General features: G+C 44.1%; 1 protein-coding gene across 9 annotated transcripts in view; it reads right to left on the bottom strand.

Moving 5' to 3' along the window:
• C8H2orf42 (chromosome 8 C2orf42 homolog) overlaps positions 1-14,200 on the bottom strand; it is a 36,380-nt gene extending 22,180 nt beyond the window's left edge. Inside the window, exons 1-7 of one of the 9 annotated variants that reach the window (XM_027428601.2) lie at positions 14,056-14,185; positions 9,380-9,559; positions 7,324-7,578; positions 6,003-6,126; positions 5,274-5,891; positions 4,263-4,373; positions 1,632-1,736 (exon numbers count right to left, since the gene is read on the bottom strand). In XM_027428601.2, the coding sequence (XP_027284402.1) occupies positions 1,632-1,736; positions 4,263-4,373; positions 5,274-5,891; positions 6,003-6,096 (928 nt within the window). In that variant the 5' untranslated portion in view covers positions 6,097-6,126; positions 7,324-7,578; positions 9,380-9,559; positions 14,056-14,185. The other 8 variants (XM_027428595.2, XM_027428602.2, XM_027428600.2 and 5 more) reach the window with 8 other exon arrangements.
• Positions 14,201-14,240: the final 40 nt, after the last annotated feature.

Below are 14,240 nucleotides of genomic sequence, written 5' to 3'. Positions count from 1 at the left end.
TTGTTTTTTCGAGACAGGCTTTCTCTGTGGCATTGGAGCCTGTCCTGGAACTGTCTCTGTAGACCAGGCTGACCTTGAACTCACAGAGATCCTCCTGCCTCTGCCTCCCCAGTGCTGGGATTAAAGGCGTGCTCCAGAGTAACATTTAAAATATACAGAATGAATACTCACTAAAGAAAATGACATGGACACAACCTAATGGCCTCATTTGCTCTTCACCAGCTTACCATACACTTGTGAGGTGAGTGTGAACAGCTCTGCATTCTACCATATGTTCAGCCACAGTCAAGACAAAAAACACTTGCATGGCAGAACACCTTTCTACTAATTATGGAAGCACTAATTCATTCTGTCTCTATGATTATAGGCTTATTGTTGTTGTTGCTAGTATTATTATTATTATTATATTATTTCATCTTGGCTCTTTAAAGTAAGGTCTTGCACATAGCCCTGCCTGGCCTGGAACTCAGTGTGCAAACCAGGTTGGCTCTGAACTGTGATGATACTTCTTCCTCTATTTCCTGAGTACTGGGATTGCAGAAACGCACACTACATCTCTTTTTCTTTTCTCTTTCTTTCTTTCTTCCTTCCTTCCTTCCTTCCTTCCTTCCTTCCTTCCTTCCTTCCTTCCTTCCTTCCTTTCTTTCTTTCCTTCTTCATTATTTTAAATTTTTATTTTAGGAGCTGAAGAAATGGCTCAGCACTGGCTGCTCTTCCAAAGGAGCTGGGTTCAATTCCCAGCACCCACACTATAGCTCACAACTGTCTGTAACTTCAGTCTCGAGGGATCCAATAGCCTCTTTGGCCTGAGGGCATTGAATGCAGGTACACAGACATACATGTAGGCAAAATAACAGGTGTATATAAAACAAATAAATAATAAAATAAATTTAGAGGGTTTTTTGGGAGGGTAAGGGGCTTGGTCCCCAATCTTTTCTTTTTTCTTTCCTTTTTTTTTTTTAATTTAGCAATAATCATTTTACATATCAGTCCCCACCCCACCCCATTCCCTCTCCCTCCCATGCCCCATGCCAACGCCCCCAACCCACACCCCACCTTAGAGATTTATTTTTTACATGGTATGTATATGCACCATATGCCTGCTCAGTGCTCTTGGAGGCCAGAGAGGGTGCTGAATCCCCTGGAGCTGGAGTTACTTTTGGAATTGAATCACAAATTCAGAACCAGCTTGGACTACATACTGAGTTACAGTTGTGAGCTGCTTGAAGTAGGTGCTAGGAATTGAACCCAGTTACTCTGAAAGAGCTTTAAACCATTGAGCCATCACTTTAGCTCTGAGATTGTTTTATTTTTGTGTGTATGTGATTATCCAAGACCAAAAGACATAACCCTTGGAGGGGGAGTTACAGGTATTTGTAAACTGCTGAAGAGAGTGCTGCGATCCAAACTCATGACAGGGCAGCAAATCTCTAACTGCTGGACCATCTTCCCATCCTAGCATAGTTGTGAGCATGATTTGAACCTCAGTTGCTATGACTCTATCCACTGCTGTTGTTTATATTAGTGATACAACATAGGAGACGACATAGAACATTTCTTTTGATTATTCCTTCAGATCACCTCTGGATGATTTCCCACCCGTTAAGCCCCTTCTGAGAAGGGAAACTTACCCTGCCTTTTTAGTGAGGAGGCCACCACAGGCTTTTTCAGGGCACTCTTCCTTACAATGCTGTTTACTGTGTCTTGTGGCATCAGTGAGCTGTTCACCTGAGCACCTAGATCACAAATAGGTTAACGATACTTAACACATGCCTAGGGGATGGGATGCAACTCAGCTGGTGAAATACATGTCTAAAATGCACCAAACCCTGGATGAGCCTCTGTGCCCCATAAACTGAGGGTGGTGGCATAAGCCTGTAATCCCAGAAATCAGGAAGTGCAGGCAGGAGAATAAAGTCAAGGTCATTCTCCATGGCAAGGCTGGCCTGGGATTTGGGAGATCTTGTCTCAAAAAACTAAATAAAGTCAAGCAGCAGTGGCTCACGCCTTTAATCCCAGTACTCGGGAGGCAGAGGCAGGCAGAGCTCTGAGGGTTCAAGGCCAGCCTGGTCTACAGAGCTAGTTTCAGGACAGCCAGGGCTACACAGAAACCCTGTCTAAAAAGACCAAACTGAAAACCAAAAACCAAAGTAAACCAAAACATGACATCATTTCTATAGCCAGGTATGTAATCTTAGCACTTGGGAGGCAGAGGCAGGAGGATCACAAGTTAAAGGTCATCTCAGTTACACAGTAGGTTCAAAGTTAGACTCAGCTGTGTGAGAAAGACCCTGTCTCAAAGATGTCAGTCCAGCCTACCACTTTCCAAGATGGCTCAAAGGAGAAAGGTACATGTTGTCAAGCCTAAATCTGAGTTCAATTCCTGGAACCTACACAGTGGAAGGAGAGAACCAACCCAAGAAAACACACACACACACACACACACACACACACACACACACACACACACACACACAAAGAAAAAGTAATTTTATTGTTACATATTTTACTGATTTATTTTTATTTTATGTGCATTAATGTTTTTAACCTACATGTATAACTGTGTGAGGATGCCAGATCCCTTGGAACTGGAGTTACAGACAGTTGTGAGCTGCCATGTGGGTGCTGGGAATCGACCCTGGGTCCTCTTCCAGAGCCTTCAGTGCTCTTAACTGCTGAGCCATCAATCCAGCCCTCAACACTTTTTTTTTTTTAAATCTTTTTTTTTTTTTTTAATTTTATTTATTTATTATGTATACAACATTCTGCTTCCATGTATATCTGCACACCAGAAGAGGGCACCAGATTTCCTAACAGATGGTTGTGAACCACCATGTGGTTGCTGGGAATTGAACTAAGAACCTCTGGAAGAGCAGTCAGTGCTCTTAATCTCTCCAGCCCGCCCTCAACACTTTTATCTATTTTTGTTTGTGTGTATATGGGTGTGCCACATGTCACATGTGGAGGTCAGAGGATAATTTTGGGGAAGTTAATTGTCCCTTTCCATCATGTGAGTCCCAGGGATTGACTCAATTACTCAGCCAGGCTTGATAGCAAGAGGATTTACCCACTGAGCTACCTGTCCAGCCCAGACCAAATAATCTTAAAACAAGTCTGCAAACCTGGGGCTAGAGCAATGGCTCATCAGTTAAGAGGACTGGCTGCTCTTGCAGAGGGGCTGGGTTTAGTTCCCAGCACCTGGATGGTGGCTCATACTTCTTGATTCCAGTTCCAGGGGACTCACATTCTCTGGCCTCAAGTACCAGATACATACACGGGTGCAAAAACATACATGAACATACATACACGTATGTGTATACACATGGGCAAGATATACATAAAACTTTTTAAATTCTGTAAAATTATAAAAATTGATTTGATAATTTCTAAAGCATCTAAAACATAAACAGTCTTTGCTAATATCTAGGATAGCTTTATAGTTTCTAGAAGGAACCAGTATTAACATTTAACCAGAAAATCTTAACTTTTTCAGATTTTTTTTTTTGTTTGTTTGTTTTTGTTTTTTTTTTCGAGACAGGGTTTCTCTGTGGCTTTGGAGGCTGTCCTGGAACTAGCTCTTGTAGACCAGGCTGGTCTCGAACTCACAGAGATACACCTGCCTCTGTCTCCCGAGTGCTGGGATTAAAGGCGTGTGCCACCAACACCTAACTACTTTTTCAGATCTTTATGAGAGATAGGGACTGAAAACAGAAGTAGGATGAAGGAATTTACACACTGTTTTTACCTTTCTCATTACCAACATACTTTCTGTTGAGTTCTCCATTTTCTTCTCTATGAATAGTTTTTTGATATTTATTTATTTGATTTATATAGTGAAACCCTCCTGTTCTTTGTTTTGGTTGGCTTGGAACATTTTAGGTAGATCAGGCTGTCTTCAAACTAAAGAGATCTATCTGGTTCTGCTTCTGGAATGCAGCACCAGGCCTGGCCTGTACTTTAAAAAAAATAAATTGTTCTGAACAAGAGTCCAACCAGGGCATCAGTGGCATACACCTTTAATCCCAGCATGGAAGGCAGAGGCAGGTGGATTTCTATGTTTAAGGGCAGCCTGGTCTACAAAGCGAGTTCCAGGACAGTCAGGGCTACACAGAAATACCTCATCTTGAAAAACAAAAATAAAAACAAAACCTAAAAAACAAAACAAAATAAAAGAACAAGAGTCTTTCTCACAATTCCTTGGAGTCAATGAAAGAAAAAAAGACAATTTCCAAACATCAAAGAAACAAGTGAAACTCTCTCACCAGACATTTCATCCTTCTTCCTCTTCCGTGGCTTAGAGGCAGCAGATTCACAAGCCGAGACAGATGACTCTGAGTGGCAGCCTAACTGGGGCACCATTACCTCTTTAAGACCTTTAAAAAAAAGTTTCTTAATTACTACTATTATCCAAGAGAAAGCATGGGCCCCTAACTAAATAAAAAACAAGTCTATAAAAATTTGACTCCAGAAAAACAAGGACAGACCAGTTGCTTAATGTAAATAAGTTAAAAGTTAAAGAACTCTCCCAAATACTGTGCTCTATTTAGGAATGGGGAAGTGGCTCAGGCACAGAGCACTTGCTTAGAATGTATAAGGCTCTGAGTTCTATCTCCAGCACATACTTTTGTACACACACACACACACACACACACACACACACACACACACACACACACACTCTTTGCGAAATCTATTGTCTCAATAAAAATGTTCATCTCTCCTTATCATCAATGTCAACTATCTAACCAAACTTATGTGCTATGCTGGCTGGAATTCAAAGAAGGAATGTTAGCCATGAGTGTTGGCTCTGGCCTATTATCCCAGCATGTAGGAGAGGCAAGAGGTTTAAATTTGAGGGCAGCTGGATTACTTTAGCAAAACATCATGTTTTATTTATTTATTTTTTTGAGGGGGTGTTTTCAAGACAAGATTTCTCTGTGTAGTGCTGGCTGACCTGGAACTTGCTGGCCAGACCAGGCTGGCCTCGAACTCACAGAGATCCACCTGCGTCTGCCTCCCAAGTGCTGGGATTAAAGGCGTGTGCCATCACTGCTTGTCTAACATTAAGGTTTTGTTGACACATATCACATATCTCACACACACACACACACACACACACACACACACACACACACACTAAAAAAAAGGAGTGCTTTTCTTCTATAATATGTAGCACCTGATGAAGGGATATTAGGACAAGTTCCAAAGGCATCAGTGGAACACCTTCACTGCCATTTTAGAACAACCAAGTAACTATCAATCTTTCCACCTACCGCTGGCATCAAAATTTAGGAAGTCCGAGAATTCCTGAGCCAGTGTTTCGTCACTGGCAAAGGCACAGAGGCAAGCAAAGAAATGGATGCACTTTGGGGCTGCCTCAGCCTTGGGGATGTTGGACTTGTGTGACTTCAGAGACTGGCAGGAGCAGAAGAAGCGTCGCTCTGGCAAGCTTCTGGAGCCGATCTTCTGCATGAAGGACGTGTGCAAATAGCCCAAGCTGTGCTTCTGGCTGGCCTTGCATTTCACTACCATGATGCTTTTAGTGACTCTCTGTACCAGAGGACCTGTAGGTTCTGTGGCCAACTGCCAGATGGTCTGTTTGGTTTCTGGGGAAGCCTGCATAGCATTCAGGACTGAACTCTTTAGGGTCAGAGGGGTGGCCTCTGCCTGGCAGTTAACTGCTAGCTTGATGTGCTGACACTGGTTTTCCACGATGCCTTGAGTGGCAGCTTTCAAACAAGATGGGACATAACACCGGCCAGAGCTCAGCTGAGTGATGATTGTCCCATCCACTGTCTGGATTGTCGTCTCTGAAACACCTAGCTCCACAAAGCATCGATAGTCAGGGCCCCGGTCTCTTTGTCGAACGGAGTAGACCTGTAGATCAGAGCCTGTGATAATTTTGACAGCTTCAATACTAGGCTGCTTCCGGGCACCATAGCGAAATATGGTTCCGCATGTCTTGTTCTTACAGCTCAACCCACGGGTTCCATTGTACGTACCACATCGGGGACATTTCCTGATTCCCCTCAATGTGGCCTTCCCCAAGTCAGATAAGAAAGCTGGGACTTTAGTCCTCTGAGAGTTTGGTTCCATTGTTCCCTAGGTTCTAGGGTTCCACAGCCCCTAGAAAGACAAGACTATCAGCAGAACACATTCACACAAAGTTAACATTGAGAGAGAGAAAAAAGGAGAGGCAGGGATTTCTATTTATTTTTGACATTGGGTCTCACTTTGTAGCTCAGACTGGTTTATAAATATGTAGCTGTGCTGGGTAATTTCCAGCTGATACAAGCTAGAGTTACCCAAAAGGAGAGAACCTTAATAGAGAAAATGCCTTTATAACACCTGGCTGTAAGGCATTTTCTTAATTAGTGATTGATGGGAGAGGGTCTGGCCCACTGTGGGTGATGCCATCCCTGGACTGGTGGTCCTGGGATCCATAAGAAAACTGGCTGGGGACTGGAGAGATGGCTCAGAGGTTAAGAGCACTGGCTGCTCTTCCAGAGGTCTTGAGTTCAATTCCCAGAAACCACATGGTGGCTCACAACCATCTATAAGATCTGGCGCCCTCTTCTGGCATGTAGGTGTACATACTGGCAGAATACTGTAGACATAATAAATATTTTAAAAAAAGAAAAGAAAACAGACTGATGATAGGCACGGTGGCGCACACCTTTAATCCCAGCACTCAGGAGACAGAGGCAGGCAGATCTCTGTGAGTTCAAGGCCAGTCTAGTCTACAAAGTGAGTTCCAGGACAGCCAAGGCTGTTACACAGAGAAACGCAAAAAATATGTCTCCACAAACCAAAAACAAGAATAAAGAAAGCAGGCTGAACAAGCAGAGCAAGCTAGTAAACAGCACTCTTCCATGGCCTCTGCATCAGCTCCTGACTCCTTCCTGCCCTGTCTGAGTTTCTGTCCTGACTTCCTTTAATGATAAACAGTGATATGGAAGTGCATGATAAATAAACCCCTTTCTCCCTCAACTTGCTTTTTGGCTATCATGTTTTGTTGCAGAAACAGTAATCCTAACTAAGACAGTAGCAGAGGCTAGTCTCAAATTCTCATAGATCCTCCTGCCTTAGCCTCCCAATGTTGGCACTAGAATGCAGCTTCAGCACTGCATAAACTGCAGATGTTGGTGCATGCCTGTAATGCCAGCATTCAAGAGGAACATGAATGTCATCCTCAGTTACAAAGGACTTCAAGGCAAACCTGGGCTACATGAGAACCTGTCTCAATAAGAAAGGATCAGGAAAGATGGCTTACTTTCCTTCTACTGGTCCCCAGAAGACCCACCAAATCCTTCCCAGTCCTACCTGTACCTGCTGCCGGGGCACCTGGAGAACAGTGGAGCCTGTATCCATAAGACCTAAAGTAAGTTTCATTAGTCTGTGCTGATCAGACTGCACAGAGACAGGCATGCTCATTTGCTGTGAGATATGCCACTTGGCCTAAGGCTTCTGAAGGCTGATCTTTGATGTAACAATGCAGACATTCTGTTTCTCCCTGGCAAAGCTCTTGCTTAGGGTTCCAGTCAGATTCCAGTTCCCCTAGGTAGAGATCTTGGCAGCCTAAAGCAAAACAAGAGAAGACAGCTGTCATATAACAAAGATGGGTCTTTCCACTTAGAAGTAGGCAGAACATAGCCAGGCAGTGGTGGCGCATGCCTTTAATCCCAAAACTCGGGAGGCAGAGACAGGTGGATATGTGTGAGTTGAGGCCAGCCCTGTCTACAAGAGCTAGTTCCAGCACAGCCTTCAAAGCCACAGAGAAACCCTGTCTCAAAAAATCGGGGGGGGGAGGGGGGGGAGAAAAAACAAATAGGCAACAGGGGCTGGGAGAGATCAGCAGCACAGCACGTGCCCAGACTACATGAAGTCCTGGGGCCAGTCCTCAGTGCTAGAACAACACCACACAGAGATCTGCCAGCCTCTGCCTCCCAAGTGCCGGGATTAAAGGCGTGCACCACCACTGCAACATTTTATACTTCTAAAAAGAAAGTAATATAGCAATAGTAATGCCATATTCCAAGGCTGACAGGAGCACCAGTCACAGCACAAAACTGTTCACACTCATCTTCCCTAGTGGTAATCATAGTGAGTGCCTTATGTTTTTATTTTTCATTGAAAGTTGTAAAGATTCATTTTCATGTGTATTGTTTGTTTGACCTGTATATATAGTTATGCACCAATTGCATTCCTGGTAGTTATGGAAGTCAGGGCACCAAATCCCCCAGAACTGGAGTTATGGATAGTTGTGAGCCACAATGTAGGTGCTGAGAACGAAACCTGGGTCCTCTGGAAGGGCAGTGAGAGCTCTGAACAGTTGTGCCATCTCTCTGCACCTCCCCCTTGACATTATAAGGAGCCTCGCATGACCCTGAACTTCTCATCTTCCAGCACCTAACTCTTGAGTGCTAGGATCATAGGCGTGTGCCACCCTCTCCCCACCCTCACTCCCTGTGAGGCCAATGACGACTCTGAAACTCTGGTCCTCCAGCAACAACTTCCAAATACTGGGATTACCGGTATGTGTCATAGTGCCCAGTTTATGCAGTGCTGAGGAATCAAATCAGGGCTTTGTGGATGCTAGGCAAGTAGTTCACTCACTGACTTTCTTCCTCAGCTTCTTAAGCTCAATGTTTATAACACTATTTTTTACTTTTTTGAAAAGGCTCTTGCTCCATCACCCTGCCCGGCCTGGAACACAGGCATGCACTTCTACACAGTCCCAGCTGTCCTGCAGAGTAGGCTGACCTTGAGCTACAGACATCCACAAGCGCCACACACACTACCACTTCCAGACTACACCTGACTAACATGCCTGTGTACGTGCAAATGTATGTGTGGTCCCGACTCCCGCGGCCAGAGAGTGACAATGGGTGTCCTTCCTTCTCGATCGCTTCACTCTTTCTCTTTCCCTCTCACCTTTCCTTTCTGGTTTTGAAACAGGGTCTCTATATGCAGCCCTGGCTATCCTGGAGCTCAATATGTAAACCAGGCTGGTCTGAACTCCCAGAGACTTGCTTGCTTTTGTCTCCCGGGTGCTGGGATTAAAGGCCAGCATACCTGGTCCACTGTATTTTTTTTTTCTAAGATCTATGTGTATGAAAAAAAAAAAAAAAGATTGATGTGCATGAATGTTTTGCCTGCATGTATGTATATGTACCACAGGCATGCCTAGTGTCTGTGAAGTTCAGAAGAGTGCATCAGATCCCCTGGAGTTACAGATGATTGTGAGCTACCATGTGGGTTCTGGGAACTGAACCCTGGTCCTCTGCAAGAACAACAAATACTCTTTACCACTGAGCTATTTCTCTAGCCTTACATCTTAATTTTTGAGACAGGGTCTTTCACTGAACCTGGAACTCACCATTTTGTCTAGACTGGTTGACAGACAAACCCCAGCGATCCTCTTGGCTCTGCCTCCCAGGCACTGGGATTACAAGTATGCACCTCTGTGCCTGGCTCTGTAAGTGGGTTCTTCGGATCAGAACTTAGGTCCTCATATTGTAAGACAGGAACTTCTCCATAAGAACCATCTTCTCTGCCCCTTAATGTTTTTTCATTAAAAGGAAAAAAAGATAATCAGCTTGTGATTCTCTAAAAAAATATTTAGTTGCAAATCAGAGTGTATAATATACTGCCAATTATGCATAAAACAATGGAGAAACAAATTCACACACACACACACACACACACACACACACACACACATATATATATATGCATATTGTATTAGGTTGTAAATAAAACAGTCTTTTTGTTTTTTTTCTGGGAGAGAGTTTCACCATGTAGCCCTGGCTTGTCTGAAACTCACTAGTAGATCAAACTGGCCTGGAACTGATGAGATTCACCTCCCTCTGCCTCCTGGGTGCTAGGACTAACCTAATCATTAAAGGCATGAACTACCACACCCAACTACTTAAGACATTTTCAGAGGTTTATTTTTGTGTATCTGTCTGTATGAGTTATCTACACATGTGAATACAGATGCCTGTGGAGGCCAGAAGAGGGTATAGGATCCTCAGGAGCTGCAGTTACATGTAGTTAAAAGGCTGCTTGATGCGGGTGCTGGGAACTGAACTCTGGTCCTCTGAAAAGCTGCAAGCACTTCTAACTGCTGAGCTATTATTCTAATCCCTGTAAAATCTTTTTTTTTTTAATGCAGTATTTCAGTGGATCAGTAAGTCATGTTTATTTACTTATCAGTCAACAGACACTTGGCTTATTCCCAAGTTTTTGGCTACAATATATAGTGCTGAGATCAGTGAGACAAGTATTTGTGTAGCCAAATGTTTTCACATGAACTTATCCTGGGCTGGAGCTAGTACACCTGAGGGTTAGCGCACTGGCTCATCGTGTAAGACCCTCATGTATGTATTTATTGGGTACCACATTCTATTTCTTTTATTTTTTTAAGATGGGGCTTTACTTTGTGACCTGGAATTTATTATGAAGCCCAGGCAGGTCTCAAACTCTTGATAATCCTCCTGCCTCAGCCTCCTAAGTGATAGGACTATATATTTCATATATGTAAACATGGCTATCTCCTCTGAACAGTTAATATTTTCAGAACCTGTTTTCCAAAGGGGCTGTACCCATTACATTCCCACAGGCAACACAGGATTTCTACTTCTGCATCGTCTTCATTATAGCCATCTGATTGTAGTGGGCATCATACTGTATCTCACTGAAGCTTTATTTGCAAATCTCTACTAAATACTTATGTTGAGCAAGATTTTTCAAGACTATTTGAAATAGTATGCCATGTGAAAGGAGCTAAATTACAGAAGCCCATACATTGAATGAATGAAACATCCAGGACAGGAAAAAAAGGAAAGGCAGAAGGAGGCCATCGGTGCAGGCCTGGGAGGAGGAGGGATTTAGTAGCGATGGTTATGAGGTTCTTTTCTTTTCTCTTCTTTTCTTTTTGTTTTTCCGAGACAGGGTTTCTCTGTGTAACAGTCCTGGCTGTCCTTGAACTTGATTTGTAGACCAGGCTGGCCTTGAACTCATTGAAATCTGTCTGCCTCTGACTCTCAAGTGCTGGGATAAAATGTGTGTGCCACCAGTGCCTGGCTATCACAAGGTTTCTTTTGGAATGATGAAAGATATTATGAAACTCTGCTCTGTGAAATGTTTTTCAGTTCTGTAAATTTACAAAATCTCTTGAATTCTAATATTTGTAAAAGGTTGATTATATGCATATAGCATATTAATAAAACTATTACTACCTTAAAAAAGAGAGGGAGGCCGAGGACAGTCTCCAAACCTACAGAGAAACCCTGTAGATGGCTCACTTGTTGCTCCTGCAGAGATCCTGGGTTCAATTCCCAGCACCCACATGGCTACTCAAAACTAGCTATAACTTCAGCTCTTGAGGTCTAATTATTTCTTCTGGTCTCTAAAGTGATGAATAGCATACATACATACACACATTCAGGCACATAAAATAAAAAATAAATCTTTTAAGAAAGACAGGGTGGGGAGGCTGGAGAGATGGTTCAGAAGTCAATAGTACTTATTTTTCTTACAGAGGGCCTGAAATCAGTTACCAGGACCCACATGGTTGCTCATAACCATTTCTAATCCCAGTTCCAAGGATTCCAATGCCCTCTTCTCACTTCTGAGAGTACCAGGAATCTGGGTGGTGGTATACAGATGCAGGTAAAACACTCATGCACACCGGGCGGTGGTGGCGCATGCCTTTAATCCCAGCACTTGGGAAGCAGAGGCAGGTGGATCTCTGTGAGTTCGAGGCCATTCTGGTTTACAGAGTTCCAGGACAGGCTCCAAAGGTACAGAGAAACGCTATCTTGAAACCTCGCCCCGCAAAAAAGAATTTGAATTTGTTTTGGCTTGATCACTTAAGCCCTAGCTAAAGTGCATTCCCTAGATAACAATGAAACCTGAGAGAGAAACATCTTTAGCATATACTCACGTACATAAATAAATCTTAAAAAAAATTTTAAAGAGAGTGTTGAGAAGCTGGGCGTTGGTGGCGCACGCCTTTAATCCCAGCGCTCAGGAGACAGAGGCAGGTGGATCTCTGTGAGTTTGAGGCCAGCCTGTTCTCCAGAGGGAGTGCCAGGATAGCCTCCAAAGCTACACAGAGAAATCCTGTCTTGAAAAACAAAACACAAAAAAAGAGGGTTGAGATATAGTTTAGTTGTAGAGTCCTTACCTAATGAGGAGGCATCTAGTTTCAATCCCTAGTACCAATTAAACAACAACAACAACAAAAAAAGCCATCAAAAAAGAGCAGAAAGGATTTTATATCTCACCACTCTATTGGAAAGGCTATAAATAAAATTATGTATTAAAAACTTCGCTTTGGTGATTTTACTTCTAATATATCATAATTTATTTGTATATATTTTCATTTTTACTTTTTTTGTTATTTTGGGACAGGGTTTCTCTGTATTTCTTTGGAGTCTGTCCTGGAACTGGCTCAGTAGACTAGGCTGGCCAGACATGGGTGCTGGGAACTGAACCCAGACTCCCTGCAAGAGCAGTATGCACTCTTAAATTTACCAGCACCCCCTCCATTTGAGTTGGGTCTAACTATGTAGACCTGGGCTGGTCTTTAACTCAATATGTGGAGTAGGCTCGCCTCGAAATCACAGCAATTTCTCTGTGAGAATAATTGCAGAACAGGAAGAGGACTTTCAGGAAAGAGCTAAGTACAGTGTACCCAGGTAATATGCTACTGTAAAGGCACTAAAAACAAGTGAGATCTGTGTACCGAGCACGTATCAACACGTGTTGCGGAATGTAAAAAGTGTAGTGCTTTGTGTATGCTATTTTTTGTTTTAATGAGGGTGGGTAGGTTCAGTGGTTAAGAGCATGAACTGCTCTTCTAGAGGACCCAAGTTAGGTTGCCAGAATCCACACTGGGGGCACACAACTTCTTATAATTCTAATTCCAGGGAATCCAACCCCTTTGACACAATGGGAACACACACACACACACACACACACACACACACACACACACACAAAAAAAAAAAAAAAAAAAAACCTAAGAAAGAAAGAAATTAAGAAATAAATAGATGTCTATTGCCTCAGCAGTGATTTGAGACCTGGGAAATGGAGATTTACATTTCATTTTTTTACTATTTGAATTTTAAAACATGTACTATTATGACTCATTACAGAGTTTTCTTCTTTTTCCTTTTTTTTTTTTTTCTTTCCAAGAGAGAGTTACCTAGACCAGGCTAGCCTCAAACTCAGAACCGCCGCTTGTCTCAGAGTGCTGGAAGTAAAAGCGTGCTCTACCACGCCCATCTAATTCTTTTTTTTTATTGGGGGGGGGGCAACGAGGACGGGGTCTGCTACCTAGCCTAGGTGTCCTCGAACTCGAGATCCTCTTGCCTCTGCCTCCCGAGTGCCGGGATGACAGGCAGCGCCACCGAGCCCGGCTTGAAGATTCTGCTTAAAAGGATACACAAGGAAAGCGACTTGTGAAGGAGCTGAGATGGAAACCTGAAGGGTCTCTGGATGGTCGTCTCTCCTTAGCAAGAGGATGAACAGGGAACCCAGAACGAGGTGGGTTTCACCCTGGTGCCAGCCAGCCGCGGAGCTGGTCGGTGTGGGGGACGCTGTTTGGGGGCGTGTTTAGCGCTCCTCAGGTGAGCAGAACTGCAGGAGCACGCGCATTCACTGAATGCATCTGTGGAAGCGCTGTTTACCCATTTTAGGGATGGGACTGCGGGACTGGACTGAAGCGGCAAGCCCGCAGCTCTTTACTGAGAGTGGGGAAATGAGGCCAGTCGCTGTCAGATCAGAGTCTGGGCCTCAGTCCTACTGTGTTGTTTAGGAGCGCGCGCCTAAGCGCAGCTTCCGGGACCATCCGGCTGCAAAACGCACTTCCCATGCGACCTCCATCCCGGCATCCTCCGCACAACGCTCACTTCCGGTGCCAAGTGAAGACCCCAGCAAAAATGTAACCATAACGACACGCAGTTCTCAGAACACATTTTCCACCATGACCGCCACCCTCAGCCGTGCCCGGCCACTGCCCGGCCGCGCACTCAGGACCCTTACCCGCCTCGCACCTCCAGGGACTTCCCGCCGGCGACCACTCTCGCCGCGTCTCTCTTTGGCTGCTGCGGCCTTTTACAAACGCGGCCAAACCGTTCGCTGTAACGACAGTCGTTATTGGTCAGGGTCGCCCACGTGCACTAAGGGTCCGCCCACCTCCGCTTGAGGGGCACGATGGGATTTGTAGT

Source organism: Cricetulus griseus, chromosome 8, assembly GCF_003668045.3.
Source record: "Cricetulus griseus strain 17A/GY chromosome 8, alternate assembly CriGri-PICRH-1.0, whole genome shotgun sequence".
Classification (NCBI taxonomy): domain Eukaryota; kingdom Metazoa; phylum Chordata; class Mammalia; order Rodentia; family Cricetidae; genus Cricetulus; species Cricetulus griseus.
Note: the sequence above shows the minus strand (reverse complement) of the source record. Positions and strands in the feature narration are given on the sequence as shown.